General features: G+C 41.5%; 1 protein-coding gene across 1 annotated transcript; it reads left to right on the top strand.

Moving 5' to 3' along the window:
* The first annotated feature begins 6488 nt into the window (after positions 1 to 6488).
* On the top strand, positions 6489 to 13275 carry LOC148322091 (transmembrane protein 235). Its single transcript, XM_088317389.1, has 4 exons — positions 6489 to 6932; positions 8197 to 8274; positions 9340 to 9477; positions 11508 to 13275. Exons 1-4 carry the CDS (start codon positions 6761 to 6763, stop codon positions 11747 to 11749), a joined length of 630 nt encoding a protein of 209 aa, XP_088173515.1. The 5' UTR covers positions 6489 to 6760; the 3' UTR covers positions 11750 to 13275.
* Positions 13276 to 21700: the final 8425 nt, after the last annotated feature.

Raw genomic sequence — 21700 nt, 5'->3', positions numbered from 1 at the left:
GTCAGCAAAGGTACATCACGTCCAAGCAAACAACCACAACAAAAACGTTATTAGTACGAGTGCTGCCAATTTAGCTTGAATGCCTTTGAAATATTATTTGCAAAGCCAATTGGTGAATCAATGCCACAAAAATGTGACTTTTTATCTCGGGAAATAGAAAAGATATCGCAGAAATTTCATCCATTCAAATTAGATTTTGTCTTTCTTTTCAACAACCCCGACTAAAATTCCTACAGGCAAAAGTCCAGATCGCTCTTAGTGTAGCTGGCCCTCGCATTAACCCCCCCTACCCTTGTTTACAGCTCTTTATTTTGTCCAATGCGTTTAATGATTATGCCCCACAGGCAATGCGTGGCCTCTAAACGTCACTCGGAGCCATTGGTAATGCCCCATTGTTTTTAAAAACAGAGCGGCCATTGCCAATTGAGGTTTCATTTATTTTTCATGGACCATTTACAGCGTCCATAAAACACAGTATGACATAAATGAAGTGGACTCACACAAATGGACTGTATAGTTGGAAAGCTAAACCGTGTACAGTAAAGCAAACATGGCGATATTGTTAATAAAAAAAATTAAATAACGCGCGGCGAACATGTGAGGGATCAAGGGATGTTCAAACATCAATTTATGAAACGAGCATGAACCAAAAGCGGATGTCAAGTATTGGGTGGCTAGTAGGAAAAGTTTCTGCATTGGGGCCTTATACTGCACTTCACAGTCCATCGCTTTCGGGTTATATGGCTAACATGGATAGACGGCGTTTGGCTGTTGATGAGCGAGACTTTCCAAGTCGGGATGGGCAAAATTATCATTTGATCACAAATGTTGCTGAACCACATTTCCCATTTGGAGGCACCAAAATGCTTGTTGGCTTGAAAAACGGTGAGCCTCTGTAAATGCTAGAAGGGACTGTGCATGTCTGTGGAGCACAGAATTTACAAGACCACAAATCGATCATTGCAGAGCTTCCTGACGCCCCCCCTGTGACAGTAAAGTATGGCTGGTTGCTTGCTGAAATGGGTTGCCCGAATCAATTATCCCGGCCTAATTAATTCTATCTTGAATGCCGATCATTGTATAGCGCTTTCAGATGTTCATGGCTTGGTAGTAGGCTCAAAAACTGCAAAATGCATTTGTGAGTAGAGAGTGACGGTACAATGACACTATCCATTAAGTCGAACACAGTTTTCATCTTCCGCCCCCCCCCTCCTGGAGTTGGCAATGTTGTTGAAAAGTGACACTGAGGGTGTTGCATTCAATAGATGCAAACGTGGCAAATGCATTCTGTCATCTCCACTGTCCATCAAAACTGTGCAGAATAAAATCAAAACGTGTCTAAGAAATCAATATGAGTCGCGTTTATTTCTGGACGTAATTACTGGTCTCAGGAGTTCTTTATCCGGTCTGACATTTAGTCAGGATTTGTGCTATCAGACGACCCTTCCGCTGTGTGCTCGCAACCATTTCTAAGAATTTATCAATGACGTACACTGGGGGGCAGTGTGTGCCTCCTCTAGCTTGGTCCATTCACAGTCGCAGCCAGCATGCAAAGGCCGAGACAGCCCACACAGCATGATTGCAGCATCTGTTCAATTCTCAGCACGCCCACCGGCCGCCAGCGCTGACGTCTGGTGATGCACAACTCTGCCTCACCTTAAGTGCTAAGCCTTACAGCATACATATGAAACGAGGACAAAAAGTTGCACTTGTACGACTCTTCAATGCTGAGAGGGACATTTATCTCAAGCCACATTTTGGGAAAAAAAATTGTTGGCTCGAGTTAAACAGTCATTGCAGCGCACAAAGCTTCACAGCAAACTCTTAATTCAGCTCGGAAATGTTGACAGAGCACACAAGCGACCAATCTCTGGACAACAAGTGTCGAAGCAGAGACACTTAAGGGATTTTAACGACCTTGAAAGAGCTGCAGTGTCAAATTTATACGTCAAACTCGATAATATTGCATCATGGTCAAACGGAATGGCACAATTGTGACGCCGGGGCACCTTGAAGGTCACCACAATTCATCACCATTCAGCGCAACATTTTCCATCAAAGGTAAATTATTTTTGGGAACATTTCAATCCAAACTCTCACACTCATGAAACGACACCGTCAACATTCATTTTTAACATTATCACAAGCGTTAGCAGAAGTGATGAAACAATAAGACTGGACTCTAAAAACATTTCTAAAGAGTCACACAAATGTTGAAATGAAATCAACCTTGAACGTTAAAGTCGAAATGAAAACAAAAACGGATACCTTTTCATCACAGGTATTATCGGATTGTGACGTGAAACAGATCAATTACCAAGTGGGACGCTATTTAATCATTTGTTGCGGACCGAAATGGGGTCCAGTGATTCGCCATCACACATTTTATGACAGTACAAGTTTGTTTCTTTCCACGAATTGCAGACTGCAGATTTGCGTGGTATCATGGCGACACAACTACAAAAGAAAAACGGTCTAACCGTTTGCGCACAGCACTCCATTTATCTAATTTTGTGTTCAATAACAGACATGGCTTTAGCAGCAGGGTCGTTTTGAGTACAAAGTCCTCTTGACAGGTCGGCATGGGGTGAAAAAAAATGCTCTCAACGCTGTGTGAACTGCATGAGCGCAAATGAAAAGTTGCTTTCACGCGATATTCTCAAGCAGCAGGTGTGAACTTGAATTACATTCTAAAGCCCGCACGCGTATTGGAAGACTTGAGAACCTGATTTACTCCAAAAATCAAACACAAGTTGTTCAACATTTATTGCGTAAAATATGGGCCTTTAGATTAATATCTACTTGGTCAAATTAGTTTGTGTATGCAATGTGATGATATTAAATGAACGGCATTGATTGATTCCTAAGATGAAGCCTCACGACATAATGGAATAAGTCTATTTGTTTTCTTATATATCAAAACGTGATAGTCGGGCATGACCGTTGTTGTATATTTTTTAGTATTTTATTTTTAAAAAAATTAAAAATACAACAGCTTTGCATACACTAAATATAACTTTTTTTTTTTTTTTATCTGGTGAAAGGCAAGAAAATAATTGAAAATGGGGATAAAAAGGCAACTGCAATCCCACTCACTTAAATAGAGTGTGCAAAAAAATGACCAGCAAGCAAGCGGTGTTGAGGTGAAGTGCACCAATTCCCTTTTCCAATCTGGAGCCACTCACCGTTAAGGCCATTGGGCCCATCTCTGAGCGGCCCCACAAGGCAGCTGGTCGAAAGGATCAAGCCCATTAACGGGGACGGCTCAAAGTCTGTACCATCCAATTGGTATTGCCAATGCACCAAAGCGAGCGCAACTGCAACTGTGCGACGGAAATTTGATGCATCATGACCACCGGAATCGCAGCGAGAATTATGTGGATGATTATTTGACTCATTGAACGCGAAAAAGGCGGCGTTCATTGCCATCATAAACACTTTGTCATGTCGCCACTGTTCTTGCGTTGTCATGATGTCTGCCGTTAATATCTGCGCCGCTGCTATTTTTGGGTGTTATTTTGTGTGTGTGTGTTTTTGAACTTTTTTAAGATATTTGCAAATTCATTCCTGTTATTCAGAAGTCAAAGCTGCTGGAAATTCAAACATTTTAACACTCCCACATTTCCTGTGAACGGGTTTGACGCCTACACTTTTCCCACTGTCACAAAGCACAAACAATTTGTTTCAGGTTGGCGAGAATTTGCACTTTCTTTGAATTCAATTAACTACAATCGTTTTGGACGTTGGGGAGCTCATTTATGTTGTTACATGTTACAGGACATGACAAAAGTCTTTCATAAATCTCTGAAGGACAGGCCACATACAGAGCACTGGAAATAATTCATATTGTAAAATGACCGTCTACTTTCCACAAGAAGCTCATTGCGTCATACGCTCCCAAAATGAAATTAAATCTTCATCCCACTGAATCAAGCCGAATCAAATTGTTCCATTTTGAAATATGTCCTCTCCTGGAATCATATTGCACCCCACACATCAAGATACATTGCTTGAAACCTTAATTATTCTGTAAACTATAACACCAAAACATTTTAAGATCATTTTTTTAAGTCATTTTACATTATTCTAAAAAATGAGAAAAAAATTCTAGTTAGGATAAACAGTACATAGAATAGATGAATAATTTCAATAAAAACCCACCAAGTGCCAGAATCGCCTCTTCTCAACCCCCGTAAGAATATGTAGTACTAGTTTCCTATTTGACATTCTGTTACATTTTTGGACTGATTGACACGTAGATAATTTTTTTTGTTTGTAATCCATACAATGAAAAAGATTTTACCTTAGGTAGCATAGGTAGCCGTTAGCATCACCACGACCAACAGTCATCAGGACCTTCCATCGCATCATATTGAAAGGTTTCCCGCCACGCCTTCTCTGGCGTCAGCCTCACAAGGAGCCTCGACATGCATCTTAGAGAGGTAGAACGTTGACATCTTGGACCTAGAGCATAACGCAAGAGAACAAATATGAGAGCAGTTGCAGGTAGACACGTTTTTCGTTGCATTCTTAACAATTTGTCATCTGCGAATCGGCAGAGGTAAAATGTACTTCACAAAGGTTTAGCAACAATAGCAAAAAGAAGCTGCGGAGGCCGAGTCACTTGTTTTGTATGCTTGCTAAAATGGTAAAACCCAAGGATGTGATTTTGCAGAATATACAGCTCAGTCAAAACCAGAATTTGGAAGCTGGCTCGAAATCGAGTATAAATCATGCATGACTCCCACATTAAACAAGAAGCTGTTGTTGTTGTTCGTTTTGAATCCGCCAAAGCAAACCTGCTAAGATAGAAACAGATTATTTTAAAAGGACTGTTATGGGTCAGGAAGCAGATAGAGCCAGAGAAAACCTCACGTCATTCTATCGGCTGTGTGCACCACAAAGTGCCGAATTGCAGCATCACCATCCTTTTTTTCCCCTCCTCCTCAGAGGCCCACGGTGCAGATTTTCTCTCATGTTTACAAGCCCACGTTTGAGTAATTGGTCATTCTAAAAATCTTCCTAACGCCAACATCCGGATCGGCAAAAACATGCTCCTTTTTGTCTTTTTTCTTTTTAACAGGATTGACACTTTCTTACACAAGTGATGGCAAAAATCTCAGAAGATTATTTTAACAACTCCTTTTTTTAACACCACTGTTTTTCAAAAGTGACAGAGCGGATCTGTAAGACCTGTAGCATGAGAAAACAACTTGACAGAGAAGGCTTTCATTTCCCCTCAAGAGATCCCTAAGAAATACAGATGAATGGGCTGAAAATATCCTGAAATGCTGGCCTACTTGTTTGAAAATGTCTCTTCCCTCACAGAGGAACACTTATTGGGATAAGTAGAAGAAAATTATGTGTTCAAAGCACGCACGCGAAAGATTGTAATTGTCTCCAAAGCCGCTGGCTGCTCATTAGGCAGACATCTTGCTTTTGGAAGGAAAAACAAGTAAGACATTGTTTCCTCCACCTCACATCAATATAAGAGACTCGTACTTTTTTCTAAAATACTGATAAAAAAGAAATCAATTAAAAAAATTACATTTAAGATGCACCCCAATTTGTGAGGTTTGTTCAATCCCCAGCAGCACTGATGGTTATTTGTCTTAGAAGCATGGGGCATCTCTTTCCTCTCCCAACAATCGACTTCCTCATACTCACCACTTTCTACGTGGGGAAAAAAAGACAATACACGGCTAATTACTTGAGTAAGAATACACAACTTTGTTAGAGCTAGTGTAATATGTTTCATGTTAACTTCTACAAACTCACTTACCGACATCGCCATATTCTCCCGCCAAAATGTTTTGTGACATACTTTACGGCAGAGTGACGTAATAAATTATTCTTCTCTTCTGAATGTTTGCGACGAAGCACGACGGAAAGCTGACTGCTTCACCTACAGGATATATACGATATGACAGGTCCATATTCGCACTAAATTGCGTTAATTGTTTTCGCTTCCATTTGTTTTGTGGCGAATCAGGATGCTAAAATGACTAATCCCGTCCCCAATATGATATATTTATTCTTCTCTTCCACTTGTTCAAAACAAAGCCGTGTGCTACAACACTCTCATCTCTGTGCCTGCAAAAACAACAAAAAACAAAAATACTAAAATAAAAACTAATATATACGTTGCAAGCAAAACGTAACATAGTCAACAAGGCGGTGACTTTTTAATTAGAAATCTAAAACTGCTTGGTTAGTTCCTGCCCTGTTTGACAGTGTTGTAAAATAAATCGACTAAGTAGCGGCGGGTAGTTTAATAAAATAAAACATCATAACGAAAGGGAAATGATTTTAAAACACTCAGTTTTCAACAATGATTACACTCGAATTTTTAGATTGCGTAGACCAAGACCGGAAGCGAGAGCTCCAAAAATAAACACTTAACCGGTCAAACCATAGTCTCAACCTTTATTTTGAAATCCAATCCCAGATGCGACGTTACCTTTTCAGCGCAATTTGACTAGTCCCTACCCAAGCGCTTGTTCATCCTGCTGAGTGTGAATCACCTGTCAGTGCTCCTTCACTACACAAGCATCTCTAGTTGTTCCTTTTTTGTTTTGTTTTTTTAGCAGAGAAAGTGACAAGAAAGTATTATTTTCTTTCGAATATCCTCCGTTTAAGTCAGAGCGGCCGAGGGAGACTAACGGTGTGAAGGAACGTGCGGCGGAGAGCTTTTGTGCGTCCATTCCATTTTCTTTGCATAGAAATGTGCGGAGTATTAGAATAAACTGTCACCTGAACGATGAGGTACGGCTTGGTGGTTCTCTCTGCCGGCTTCTCGGGTCTGCTCAGTTTCTGCTTCCTCGCCGTGTCAATCGGAACTGATTATTGGTACATTATCGATGTGAATAAACCTAACGACACCGACTCCGCGGAGCTGAGTTCCTACTCCGGACTGTGGAGAATTAATGAAGGTAAGTGCACGTATTGATTGCTGCACTGAACCATGGCACAAACACCCTTTCATACATTATCTGATTATTGTTTTTAATATCTGTTTTCGCATTGAAATTGTTTCGATGAAAATCTTTGATTTGGTTTTGATTGGAACGAAGATAGTTGATTTGTAATCAGTACTTGGATGGGAGAAAAAGCTGGCAGTCAGAAAGGACATTCATCCATAATTAAAAAAAACCCTGTGCCAAAACCACCCAGCAAAATAAATCTTGTCTTATCTCTGTACAACGGGGACCACTCAGGGGTGAATAAGTGTCCGTTCATTTATTTTTTTTAATTGAAATCACAACTTGAGAGACTGCACCGAGGCAGAAAGCCTAAACTAACAATGGAAAAACCTAATCTCGCCTGTCAGGTCCCCCTCACTTGTGCGGACGGCACAGAAATTCTCGTGAGAAATTGCCAACACGACAGCAAAATGAAAGGAGCTGCAAAAATGACATAGTGCTTGACAGCCTGGCCGGAAAACATGTGCGACGTTTCAGTCTGAACTGCGACTCAAGTGAGGACTAGTGGCTTGGAAAATGAATGAATGAATGGTCAACCCTTGAATGCATCCCTTTTTTTTTAATGGCTTTCACTTTGGACGTTTTTCATCCTTCAGTCTACTCCAAGCGCATTGAAGAATCAGACTCATTTTTATGACGCTGCAACTCATTCACACACTGATCACACAGCACCAAGAAACATCACGGCTTCAGTGTCATGCTCACGATACGGTCCATTGACGTGGTCATCTGGGAGCCGGGCACAATCAAAACCTTCAGCTTAAGAGACAGCCACTTCAACATCTGAGCCAAGCCTTTAAAGGAGACATACTAGACTTTTTTTTTTAACAAAGCAGGTGACTCAGATCAAGAAATATAACCAAGGTTACACCATTTTTACCACACGACCGTGGGGCCATGACAACTGAGGCCAGGCCGAGAATGTTGCAACAAGGCGAGCAGGGATGAAAAGCGCTACAGTGTGGAGAACAAAAAAGTGACTTTGCTCGTCGTGGCAACACTGCATCCCCAAGACGCCGTATAACACTTCGCAATTAGTGAAGCGGATCTGTGTATGTGGCGCATGCAGCAAACACATATGTTTTCTTTATCCTCCCCAAGCTAAATTCTTCAAGATGATAACGATTGAAGTAACATTCTCTGTGTCGGGCTTTTGCAGTCGCTGTGGCAATAAGTCCAATCTCCTTTGAACATTTTCTCTTGACATTTGCAGGATCAAACAAGAGTTCTGTCATCCCGTCCTTTATGGCAAACACGACCGCCTTGTCCAAAGTGGAGAGACATCTTCTTGGTGAGTGTCCTTTTTTTTTTTTTTTTAAATCAGCAGTTGCAGGTTTGTTGCCAAGCAGACAAAAAAAAACAATGAATTCAAAATGCTAGTCAGATACTCATGAAAAAGGTCAATTGCATTCCAAAGGTTTGCAAAATATTCAATATGATTATGAAAATAGAATACACAGCGCTTAAAATATTCACAAGTATTGTCTGTATCTTGTGGAAATTAAAAGCATGTAAAATATTCTTTAACCACTTAAATCACACACTAAAGTGCATCCAATGAATCAAATGGTAGAAAGACAAAGTAACGTATCGTCACCCTCCTAAATTATCATCTCAAATCATTTTTTTTTTTCAGAAAACATAAAAAATTAAATTTATTAACAATTTCATTTCAGGTCTAGAATTGAATAATCTGTTGAACAAAAGATGTATTTTATTTTAGCAGGGATCATTTTTGGCAAAATATGGCTGACTACTTTTTAAGACTTTTTGTAGTGGCATGCGTGCTGATTTTTTTGCCACTTCATAATAAGTCCCGAATTTTGTTCCTCTGCTGCATTTCCACGATGACTGAGAAACAAATCTAAAATCTGATGAGAGAACCAAAAGGCACCTCCCAATGGCTCCGCATAGCTCCACCTACTGGAGGCAGTCGGTCACTGCCGACATTTGGCCTCCATGCAAGTCCACCGTCATGACAAGGGATTGAAAATACATTTTTGGATGTGCACATCTTGATTGATATCCTCACCAATAACAGGACGGCACAACTCATTTTGTGGAAAACAGCGTTGATGGAATGATTACGAAACAAAAGCCAATCAACGACATTCAAAGCAGATCGCTCTCTCTCTCTCTCTCCCTCTCACACACACACACACTTTCATCAGAGGTAATTATGAGCAGTGGGAGGATTGGACAGTTAAAATCACATTTTCTGCTTCGAGTGTTCATATTGTAACGAATTGTCTATTTTTACAAAAAAAAGATTGCACAACAAGAACAAATAGGAATCCCTGCGGTTATTAACGTGTGTTTCGGTGTTAAATGTGTGTGTGTGTGTGTGTGTTTTCAGAGCTACACAAGGCGGTGGTCATCATATTGCCCTTGGGCTTGGTGCTGCTGGTGTTCGGTTGGATTTTCGGGCTCGTCAGTTCGTTGGCCTGCAGCCCGAAGCTGCTGACCGGAACCGCTTTCTACTTTCTCATCTGCAGTACGTCCACAAGCCAGATTGCTTTTCTTCTCTTCGGAAACAGCGTTAGCACTTTATTGCGTGGGCTGAGACAAACGCTTTGTTTGCTTCTGCACGAGAAGAACCTTGAGAATCCATTCTCAACGCTGCACAATCGCATCCATTTCTTTTTTTTTTTTGCACCCCCCTTTAGGCGGTTGCAAGAGCCTCATTTCAGACCCGTCAATATTCTGCTTATGTCTGTACAGTCTCTCGGCAAAGTGAAAAAGAAGAGGTGGCGTCAATTCCGGTTGACTGAGGCGTTCGTCACGAAATCACTTTAACGACAGCGTGATCTCGGCTTGCAAACATTAAACACGGCAGCTGATTTCACGATTGTGCGTTTATTTTCCAGAAAGTATCTCAAAGTTCATGTTGGTTGCCTTTCTAACGCAAACACGTATCCGTCTGTTTTTCCATCGCTCTTGCAGGTGAGCTGGAGTTTATCTCAGCTGACTTGGAGCGAGAGAACACCAGAGCAAATATGTTCTTGCCAGCATCAATAAAACTGCTCGCTCACACTCTGGTTGAAATAAATGTCTTTGACGAAAGCGATTGGCTCTCGCTGGGGCCTCGATTGCGCGACCAAAATGGGAACCATACGTTTCACTCATCAAAAGACAGAAACGAGAACTGCCGTGCTGCTAAATAGTCATATAATAATGAGTTTCCCTCGGCAATCTACCTTTTTTTTTTTTTTTTCCCTTTCTGGCAAGGCATCATGCGGCGTCTGAGTGGCACGGTACGCGCACTGTCCATAAAGTAACTCGAGAGAAATGGCTGCTTGGAGGGAGAGCGGCGATGGCTGCACATAAATGCGCACATCCGTCAGGCACAGAAGGCTCTTCACGTTGCCATCTTTTCGGGGCAAAGACACTTCATTTCATGCGCAGCACTGACAAATGGTGCTCATGTCTTACAGTGTCCAAAAAAAAAAGAAGAAAAGAAAACGCAATCCTTTTAAAATCTTGCGACGATCGGGTCATGGATTTTTTTGGGGGGCAAAGCTTCTTTCCATGGTGTCCGTTATGTCAACAATCGACGAGCCAAAGGTCTTTGAAAGCACCACCGTGACTCCTCATGTTTCTATTATTGATGCCGTTTGCACTTTTGCATTCATCAACAAGACCTTTTCATTTTGCAAGTCCAGACAGCTTTTACTTCAATACACGCTGAAAATTAGTTTGGCTTATAGATGTCAGTTGCCCCCAAGATGAGAAAATTGCATTCAGGGAATTTCGAAGGGAAATGTAAAAAAAAAAAAAAAAAAATGAAATGCTGCATTTGAAACAGACCGCAATTAAATTGAGCTTTTTCAGTCCTTCAGAGAGGCCACAATTACTGCTTTCCTTTATGATTTAATCAAGCAACACTTTCCATATCAAGAGAAAGATTGGCCTGCAACTCCAACCCCACCGCACAACAAATTGCTCCCTCGTGGCAAATTGAATAGAAAGGTTTTAAGGCTGCATTCGAGGACCGTCTGCCAACCTTGATTGTCACGCAAGACAATTGAGCCGTCGGAAGAGGTCAAAGAAAATATGACGCTGAGAAATGACAGACTTGATGGAAAAGCGAATCAGTCAAATAATGAGTTTGGCAGGTTTTCTTTTTCATTATTCCTGCAATCGAGGATTATTACTTTCTTGGTTTTTTTTAGAAATTAAAAATGTATTCCTGGCTAGTCGCTATACAACAGTGCATCTCAATTATTTTATGTTACGCCCTCCCCTAGCAAGAAGAATTCTCGCCCCCCACCACCCACTCTCCGCCACAACTCTAAATAATCGCATTTTTGTTGCAAATCAAACCTACACCGAAGAGTTAATACAACCAGAGCGCCACTGCCAACTACTGGAGTGGAAGTGTAATTACACTTTATTGTGGTACGGTGGGAAAAAAAGCATGTTCCCTACGTTCACACGCGCCCCCCTCCAGGGGGGGCCCGCCCCCACTATTTGAGAAGCGCTGTACCAATCGATGAGTCCCATCTCCCTTTTTCATCTGTCAAGGTCTCGTCACCCTGACTGGGGTAAGCCTCTACATCGATTACTCCAACAAGGCCATGGAGGAGTTCCAGCGGATCGTGGCGCCGAAGGAGCTCGCTTATGTGAACGTGTCGTTTGGCTGGTCCTTCGCCATGGCGTGGATCTCGTTCGCTTTGGAGCTGACCGCCGGCCTGCTTCTCGTGCTGGCTGCCAAAATCACCCAGATGAAAGGACGCTTCGACTGCGGCGTCGCCGTCACTTTGTGAATGTCAAAAAGTCTGGAGGTATTGCAGTTGACCTTTTGTTAAGCCACACCCCCTCAAAAGACAGACTGGCCAATCACAGCAGAGCGCACAACGGAGGGCCTCCACTTCTCACGGTGGCGCGGCGTTTCTTCTTCCGATAGCTGGAGTGTAATCCGGCCAGTTGCGTGCCTCCTCTAAAGATGCACACAACCCCGACCTCAGAACAGGAAGGCAAACATTTGAACCACTAAACCAACAAGTACTCTTTCAATGAATTTCTGTTCATTTTCAAAATCCCAAACTAACCGAGACAAACGCGAGCTAGCGATAAAGTGTGTGCTGCTTCAGTCTAAAATGTCTTCTTTTTTTTTCCGAAAATTTGATAATGCCCCTCGAGGGAGTGGAGAACGTGTCAGTTTCCAGAGCTTGATGCTAGCAACAGTTACCAAGGAGGAAATGGGTCTCAGCAAAAGGTCAATAACTGTAAGGGAAAAAAGTCTCGCTGTATAATGGCCATAAAATGCAATTTCATTTATTTTTGTTTCTTATTCGATGTCAATATATTGGACATTCACTTTGGTTTTATGATCGCATGTTAACATATCGGGCATTCAGTTCAGTTTTACCCAAGTGATCATCACGCAAATTCCTTTGTAATAATCATGACGCCGGCAACACACGCAACAGTAATAACGTTAATCAATTGAGATTTACTGAAGCAGTGTTGCACTTCAATCAAAATGTCACGAGAGACGAGACATGATTCTGTTTCGTGTATTAATAGGGCCTTCATATAAATAGTTGGAAAGAAAAGAGCACGGTGCATCATGGGAAAATAGAAATGAGTCTGTCTCGGTCTAACCGAGCACGAGACAAGCCAAACAATAAGATGAGAAAAGTTGCAGGAAATTGGTTCCGATTAATGCTGTCAAATGCAAATTATTTCGAAGCAATAATGATGGGCTGAGGACGGACCCCTGTGGCATCTCAAAGCTGACTTCTCATTCAGAATTAAATGCTGTTTCGCCCCCACCCAAAAAAAAGACACAAAAGAGAAATGATCCACTTTTAGTCAATGACGTCAAAACGTTTCCAATGATAAGAATTACAAAATTACATTTTTTATTTTGACAAGTACAGTAACTTTTGTTTCAGTGCGTGATGTTGTGGTAATGTCGTAACGTAACACAGTTATTTAAATATATTGGACTGTTACATGTTTGCAATCATTCTTTTGGACTGGTTAAAGTGATTTCTTTATTTATCATTGTGCTGTAAAACACTAAAGAAAGAACATCAGGGAAGGCTACTAATCCAAAGCCCCTTCTTCCACCGTTTTGGGCCGCATCTCACAGCGACAATAATGCAGCCATGAAAGCATCAACAAGACTCATTTCTGGAGAGTTTTGGGGTGGAAAAAGAAAATCATGATCAAAATATGTACATGCGTCTTGGTGTTTAACGTCAAGTACAAAAACTTTTTCATGTGTAATACTAGAAAATGATTGGTCAAGTGGCCATTGATGTTGTGTGCACAGATGAATAAACTCATCTTAAAACATACAAAAAGATTTTTTTTTTTAATTCCAGAGATGAAGGTCTGAGCAGACACTTGTGGAATCCGATTGAATGTGTTTTTATTTTCTTTCAATTTTTTTATTTATTTTATTATACAAACAGCAAATTTGGAACGACTGCAATGTTAGCATTTTAGTGCAAAGCAAGCTTCAAAATCACCCAAAATTTTTTTAAAGAGGACTTTCTGATGCTTTCCACTGGAATTGCTCGTGTGTATGACCCATAAAAAAGCAGTTGTTGGTGTTCTTTTATTTTTTTTATAATCAGTTCTAGATACTCTCAATTTAAAAAAAAAAAACTGGCCTCCAAGAAAATGACTCGACAGCGATCCCGACCTTTTTTTCTGCATCATCTGGAGAAGTTGACCACCTTTCTTCTGCCGTTGTCATCCTCGCAAGGAGTCTCACTGCGTGTTATAGCCCGACCGAAATGGATGGCATCTAAAACAAAAAGCACAAACAGTCAATTTGGTGAGCAAATAGATGATAATGAATTAGTGGATCTTCCAAAAATAAAGCTTAAAAAAAAAAAAAAAAAAAAAAGTCAACAAAGATGGTCCAAGCACGGACCCCTGTGGAACGCCTTTTTTTTTTTTTTTTTTTCATTTTCCTGATTGTGATTTGATTTTGATTTGATTTATTTGATTTATTTTGCACACGGGTGATGAAATGTCCTTTTCAAAGATGCAACGAGGGAGGCTTGTGAGCTTACTCAATGCCATCAACGATGATGACGGAGGCCGAAGAGCGGATATGCCTGATATAAATATCCATAATGCATAGGCTGTGTGCTCGTTCTTCTATTTATGGGGCCGTTTGGGGGCACGCAACTCTCTCTGAATAGACATCCTGCTCCAACCTTGAGAATAGCCGCACAATGAAGAAGAAAGTAATAAGGCCACGGCGTGACTCGCCTCCATCTTTGTCACCATCACTCCGTCCAACAATCAGTCTCCTGCACGCACCTTCCGGGCATTTATTCTCAGAGACAATGAAGAAGTGCTCAGCTTGACTTTATCTCCACATTGCAGCTTCCATCACAGCCCAAGCCCAATTATCAAGCCATGTGACTCAGGTTAAATAAAGTTGTGCCGGGGACGGAAAGAAACGGCGAGCATATCATCACGTGCTGGTCGGCTGCACGTTTGACACCCGAATGCAACGAGGCACTCTACGCCGCGGCCACTTATTTGATTAGAGACCCCGACCCCCCCGCTGCCAGCGCTCGCTGTCGGTTCGGTCCGAAGTGACGGAGCTCGGCGCACAACAATGACATTTGCACCTTTCGTGTGTGGAGCGCAGCTTGTTAGCGGCTTCATCGACATTCATTCGGAGTTCACGGAATGTCGTCTGATGAATGTCAGCGCCAATGTTGTTTGGCGTTTTTCAACTTCATTTGAAAATCTTGTCTTGGACCAGGTCAAAAGTGGACCCGCTTGATTGCTTTCATACTCTTGCTTAGAAAATTCTCTTCAAGAAATAAATATATATATATAAGTAGTAGCCAGAGGCATTTATTTCGTATTTGAAGGAGAGAGCGGCCGTGGCATATTAAAATGGACGCGAAGCAAAACTGCAGGCCATCAATCCAATTTCCATCCCAGCTGCTTTTGGAGTGTGAAGTTGGTCGCCAATCTATCGCCGACGGTCGTGTCTGGTGCGGTTCCCTCCGGCCTGTCTTGATCCATCCCGGGTCACATTGTGACGTTGGAAGAAGGAAGCCGGAAAAGCAGGATGACGTGTTAGCGTCGCGCACGCTCTCTATTTGTCTTAATTGTGCCGTTCGGCTGATCCGGTTCGAGCGCTTCGGCGTCCGGTGGTTCCAAGCATTTGTCGTTCGGAGACAACATACGAACGCAGTACAAGTCGGCAGTTTTGCGGTTCTACAAAAAAAAAGGAAAACACGCGACAGTCCGTTGACGGTCGTCTCAGGTGCTAAAAAAAAAGTTATGTGAGGGATTTATTTTCACGGAGGACACCATCATGAATTCAAATTAAGTCAAACCTCAAAAACTCTCCACAGACCTCCCTCGTAAAAAAAAAAAAAAAAAGCTTTGCGGCTTTCACGACAATATATTTTTTTTTAAGTCGAGTCACTGTGGGAACGCCGAGCGTATTTGAACCGCCACAAGTGAGGCAAGTGTGAAGAAAGCGCGAGGCGGCGGCCCATAAACAAGCCAAATGAAGAATTAAAGGCGGCGCTAAAGATGAACGGCCTGGTTTCTTCTCGATGGACGGGAGATGACACAATCGCAAAGTCATTAGCGAAGCCCCGCGAGCCGTGGTCATTCATCATCGTGTTGGCCACGCTCCGACAATTCAATTGATCGTCTGGCTCCGGACCGCCATCCCATAATCCACTAGGTGTCAGCGTCCTATCATCTTCTCATCACGCCGCGCTGGCTTGTATTTATTTTATTGGGTGTCAACGGTCACATAAAAGACGACGGCGTCTCTCCTTGCTCTTCAGGTTGGCATCCTGTGAGTCTCGGCGACAGCGAGCCGAGGTCACTTTCTCCGACGGGAACTTTCTTTGTTTTCCTTTCGTGGACTTACGTTGATGTCCTGCGATCGATTGGAAGAGGGTCCAAAAAATGTTAGCGCACGCGGCTGTCGTTTATGACGGGAAAATAAAATTCTGAACTGAGATGATGATTTAATTGAAAACAAATGTCCTCGCAAAATAAAAAGGTTTCGAAATGTTTCAAAACATTTAGGCCGCTGCATAATTCTGCACAGCTTGAACGTTGAGGTCAGAGATTTTCTTTCTTCTCTTACGCAAGCAGAATGGTGGGCGACTTTTAGATGAAGGCCATTTTCAAATGGAACCGGAATTGGCTGCACTCAACCCGTCTCACATTTCCCAATAATCATTTTTTCAAAAATATGCATAAAAGATTGAAATGCTTTCACGCAAACTCGTTTGAGTTTAACCAAGAAATCGTCCTTGCGTAACATTCCAGCGATTTATTTTTCTCCGTAGGAATGCTTACTCAAGAAATAATTGCATACATTCTTTCTCCAAATGTTTTGAATTTGGAAAATTCATGGATAATAAAAAATAAGACGTTAAAGTGCACTTCAGATTTTGTTTCTTGATCAATCAAAAATACATCAAACATAATTTTAAAATCAAAATAAATAAAACGAAATGTAAAAAAAAAAAAACTCATGATTTCTTGGCAACCACATTTCTGCAAAACCGCTTACCGGAAGATACATTTATTTTGAATTCAATTTGGTTCACCATATCAGCGGCCAATCTAGACTTTGTTGTTAATATGCAATAGGTGGAACGAAGTGTATGATAAGATTTTTCATTTTTTTTTTGCAGCTCATTCTAGAATAGCCAACAAACGAGGAATGCAACCTCCCCGCAGCGCCATCAGTGCGACTCCTGCTGGCAAAACAAACAGTGGAGTAGCATGTTCACACAATGCAAACCGCACCGCCGCAAACTCACATGACAAATTCGCACTGGCAAGCCTGACAAGCAAAATGAAAGCCAAAACGGGAAGAGCCAACATGAGGTCATCGTGAAAAAGCCTGAAAACAGAGCAACAGCCCCCCCCCCCCCAACATGCCACAACACCAGCCTGCAGCTTTTTTTTTTTTGTCCCTCGCTCAGGAAAATGGGCAAGCGGAGTAGTACCCCACCACATCCAGCAGATGGCACTGTGGGTGAAAATCAGCGGTGGCAGATGTGCTTCGCAAATGGAGCGCTTTACAGAGACAATTATGAAAGAAATTTTAAAGTGGTTTTCCTGGTAGTAGTTACCCAGTCTTACACAAGTGTTAAATGTCGGCCAATGCGGTGACAAAGTTAACTGGGTGAGGTGGTCGCTTTTAAGTGATAAGTCACCATCAGTCACCGACTGACTCACAGGCCAAAATGAGCTCACAAGGCGAACGTTAATGATCAACCTTGTGACGGGCAGAGGATCTTTAGGTCAACCGCCAGGTTCTGTTTATACTTTGTCATGATTGGGGAAGAGGAAATCATTGTAGAACGCTTACGATTCCGCATTAGTAGCCTTGGCAGGTGGCCACAGTTCCAGGGAAATTCTGTTCAAAATTCAAATGAAAAGCACACCACCATCAAAGTCAAGATAACCAAAATCAATTTGAAATGAGCTCCTAAGCGGGGACTTTTTTTTTTCTTTTTGTCTTCAAGGTTATTGGTTAAAATGCATCACCGAAACGGGCCAATATATTGAATGTTTTGTGATCGCGAGAGAACACAAAGTGCATATGACGTCCGTGTGAACGCCAGACCCGAAAAAGACGCGCGTGTGTGTCGGCGTGCGTGCAGATTAAAAATGGAAGCGTCGCCCCTGTCGACATGCGATCCGCTCGCGCTCGCTGATGATGACCTCACACCGGAGGAGCTTAAGTTTCTCACATCGGACGCCAGGACGAATGGCGTCCGTCCCCGTTCATTGAGCTCCACTTCTCGGCCGTTTGCGGACAATTATTCAACCGCGCACGGGAAAAAAAAAGATGCTCTATCGGGTGTCTGTAAATCAATCTCATGTGGTCGCTACTGTCCTGCAAAAAAAAAAAAAAAGAAAATTCAGAGCTTGCTTTAAAAAGCAAAAGCAAAAGACACTTTTAGAGTTTTTCTTTCACATCTGAAGTTTTAACTGAAAAAAGTTGCATCGGCCTCAATGAAAGCGTACAGTAGGATTGTCCAAAAAAAATTCACATTCAGGGGGAACTAGTCGAACCGCTGATTCATCGATTCAGGCGTCCCGACACTTCCGTAAATTATATTTAGCTATTAGACAAAGAGAATGGCTGTTTCCGTTTCCTCATGGGCCGGGTGAATTCCTCTCACTTCCGCCCCGATTGAAAAGATTTGACGTGCCATTGATTGATTCCACCTGGGCGAATACATTTTAGATTTTGAGAAAGAAAGACGGAACTGCACAGAAAAAAAACCTGAAGCCTCCAACTGTTCTTTCTTTCTTTATTTTTTCACATTTATTTCGCGATGGTCCACTATGAGTCGGGTTTCGACCACGTTGCACAGAATGCGCCACGCTCAAAACTACGGACTTCAAGGTCAAAATGTTGGTGCTGAAAATCCAAATAATTTTTTTTAAGGTTGTATAAAAAGTTGACTTGATTGCTTCAGATTTTCAAGTCTTCTAACTCATTTTATTGAAGTATTCGACCTCAGTGTGCTTGTGCGTCTCAATTGCGCGGCCGTATTTCACGAATCTTGATTGGATTGAAGCAATCTCTCTCGTTCATCGCAATTTGATCCCGTCTGCTTTGCTTCGAGCTTTCCTTGGAAGAATGCATTTGGACCAAATAAAAGCGGGCTGGAACGAATACGCACACGGCGGTTCCTGATGAATGAATGACTCATAATTGCATTCGTGGGAATCGGCTGCCTGTGCTCCTCCCGACGTGATATTTGAGCAGGACTAAAGTGTGTGTGTGGGGGGGGGGGGGGGGGGGGCGAGCTATCAATGACGTCATCGATTAATCGACTGCAAAAAAAAAATCTGAATTGGAATCTAAATGCGATTCTGACTTGAAAGGCGTGGGCGTGTCGCGTCGTGAGTAACGCGAAGGGTTTCCTGGCGCGCTGCAGCAAGTGACTCACACTTCTCAAACTTCTCAATCACTTCCTTGAATTTTCACAAAGAGAACATTCGGACTGCGGTACAAGTCATGTGGTAACGTGCGCGTGTGTCTGAACAAGTCATTGTTTTAAGGATAACACTTTTTTTTAAGCACCAGCAATATGAATAGATTTAAATTGTCGCATGTGGAATATTTTCATCTCATCCTGGCAAATTCTGAAAAAAAATCGCATCAAACGATTTGCGAACGAATCAAACCCCGGCGTCCGGGCTCGTGTCGAAGATTGCGTCATAACGATTCTGGCGCGGCGTCAGACGAAGCCGACTGCTCCGTCTTATCAGTTTTGGGAGGCCTTATCTCAATGTTGAAGTGGTGTCGAATCACACGTTGATAACTTCTACTGTACTCAAATCATCATGACTCGCTTTCATCGGAAACAAAAAGTTCACCTGAACGCAATCTGACATTTCCAGCGACTTGATCACACATGCGACGTTGGCGATATCTGACTAAAAAGTTTGTGGGGTTTTTTTTGTCACTCTCGGGTGTTTTCTGGTTTGCGAGACATGTCGAAAGAGAGAATTTTTTTTTTGCCTCAGGTTTTTCTGACGGCAGCTCACAATGATGGATTTTTCCTGTTTCCTGACCGATGTCGACACTTGGGCGGGATGAAACGTGCCGAGTTCCAGATAAAACGCACGAGGCGGGCAGGATGTGTGTCACGCTATTCGCGAGCGTGTTCTCGAACGCATGAATGGCCCGCTCGACAGTCATCGTGTCGGCTTTGTGACTCGACTCGCTGGAAATGGACTTCAATAATCACCTTCACTTTACGACACCGACTATTTCGGATTGTTCCGCACAACAACTATTTTACGCAATTTCGGAGCACCAGAGCCAGCGGGTGCAATGTTTGTCAACGAATTACGGGAATAAAGTCAAATTGATACCAAGAAAATCTAAATTTAATTGGAAAAAATGTGGCAAATTTTATAAGTAAAAAATGATAATATTAGGAAAATAAAGAATAATCATAGAAAAAAGAATACATAAAGATTAATGGAAGAGAAAAGTAGCGATAATAGGAGGTATTTTTTATCATTTTGACAAGGAAAGTCATATTAAAAAAATAAATCATATAAAAAAAAAATAATTTCTGAGAAAAAGTCATGATATGAGAAAAAGAAAATGAGGGAAAACATCATTTTCTCATTCAGATGCATAAGTGTCATGTTCTTGTTTGGACACAGATCAAACAACATGGATCAGCGTGAAGTCCGTCATCCTTATCTTATCTTTACCAGCATTACATCCCAGAATCAGTGTGACTTGCGGCTCCCTGAATGACAAGCGAGCACAAAGCGCTCGTCCACGTAAGTGGCCGAGTCCTTCGGAGGAAAAACCGGAGCCGCTGATTCACACATTCAGCAGAAGGGCGGCTTTGCTTCTCTGCTCAATGTCAACAATTGAGAATGTTTTATGACGCTGCTTTACATAACAATATTTCAGGACATTTTACAAGCCAGGATTTTTCCAAGTAGTCCACTGCCCAGCTGCTTTTCTTCAAATATCGTTAGCCTACTCGTGTATTTGCCTGAGTCATTGTTCGGAGTTATTGTAAAACAAGAGAAAAAAAAAAAGAGCAATTCAATAGAAATTAAGTCCAGTTGCCTTGATTTAACATTTTTGGACAACTACATAGTCAGAAAGAAAAAAAACATAGGAAGGGCATTTCTATGGCACAGTAAAAGTAAAAAATTAGCAACAATTAGCAACATGCTATGAAGCTAGCAACACTGACTGGATCTCACAATAAAAGATTTGACGTGGTCCACAATTGTTAAAAAGCGAAAAAAGTAGATATTAATTTCAATCAATCAATTTCAAATTAAATCGATATTTAAAAAAATATATCATTTGAGTATTCATTCATTCATGTTATTAAAATGACGTTGGGGAAAAAAATAAAAGATTTTAGAACTGCATATTTGTATTTTATCATTCTTTTCACAAGCCAAAACGAGTCACTTTTGTATTTCTTGGAATGATGACAATCACTTCCTCGGATATCTTACATCACAGTTGAAATCAGGCCAAGCGGCCACATCACCAAAAACCCCATCGACGTCCTTTGCTGGCAATTGCTCAAAGAAGCGTACTCGTCGAAGTCCTGCTTCTTATATAATAGCAACAGGTTTGTCAATAGATCCGAGTCTGTGGTTATAAATTAAAAAAAAAAAATCACCTAAAAAAAAGAAATACTGGCCTGTCCAAGTATCACCATCATGCGCAGCAGCACAGTTGGTCCAAGTGTTCACTACAAACATTTTTAGTATGGCGTCACAGTTGGGGCAAAACCCAAACGTCCAAACTTGCTCCATTTAAAAAAAAAATTCACAAATCGATACGATTGGTCAGTTCGCACGTGGGTCTGCTCTTGTTATCAATAATTCACAGACTAAAGAGTAGAAAATTGCTTGATGTCTTTAGTAAGACGCTGTTTGAGAACTAAAAAAAAAAGAAAGGCTATTGCTTTTTTATTATTAGATTAAGGGGAATAACAGAACATTATCTTCTAATTAAAAATAAAAGTTGAAAATTACAATCGAGGCCTAGAAACTATTTTTTTTTTTTTTTTTTTTTTAGTAATTTCAGTTTCATGCATCTCTGAAAGAAAAAGAATGTAGTCATGAAACTATTTAAACACATTATAAATGATTATAAATGGAGAATTTAGACCGTACAATGAAGCGTGTATTTGCTCTTTTGTTTTTTTGCCGCTGTGTTTCTGGTTGCCATG

The sequence above is a fragment of the Idiotropiscis lumnitzeri genome, chromosome 15, assembly GCF_059441095.1.
Source record: "Idiotropiscis lumnitzeri isolate Australia: NSW breed Sydney's pygmy pipehorse chromosome 15, RoL_Ilum_1.0, whole genome shotgun sequence".
NCBI lineage: Eukaryota > Metazoa > Chordata > Actinopteri > Syngnathiformes > Syngnathidae > Idiotropiscis > Idiotropiscis lumnitzeri.
The sequence above is the reverse complement of the archived record's forward strand: the minus strand, read 5'-3'. Positions and strand labels throughout refer to the sequence as shown.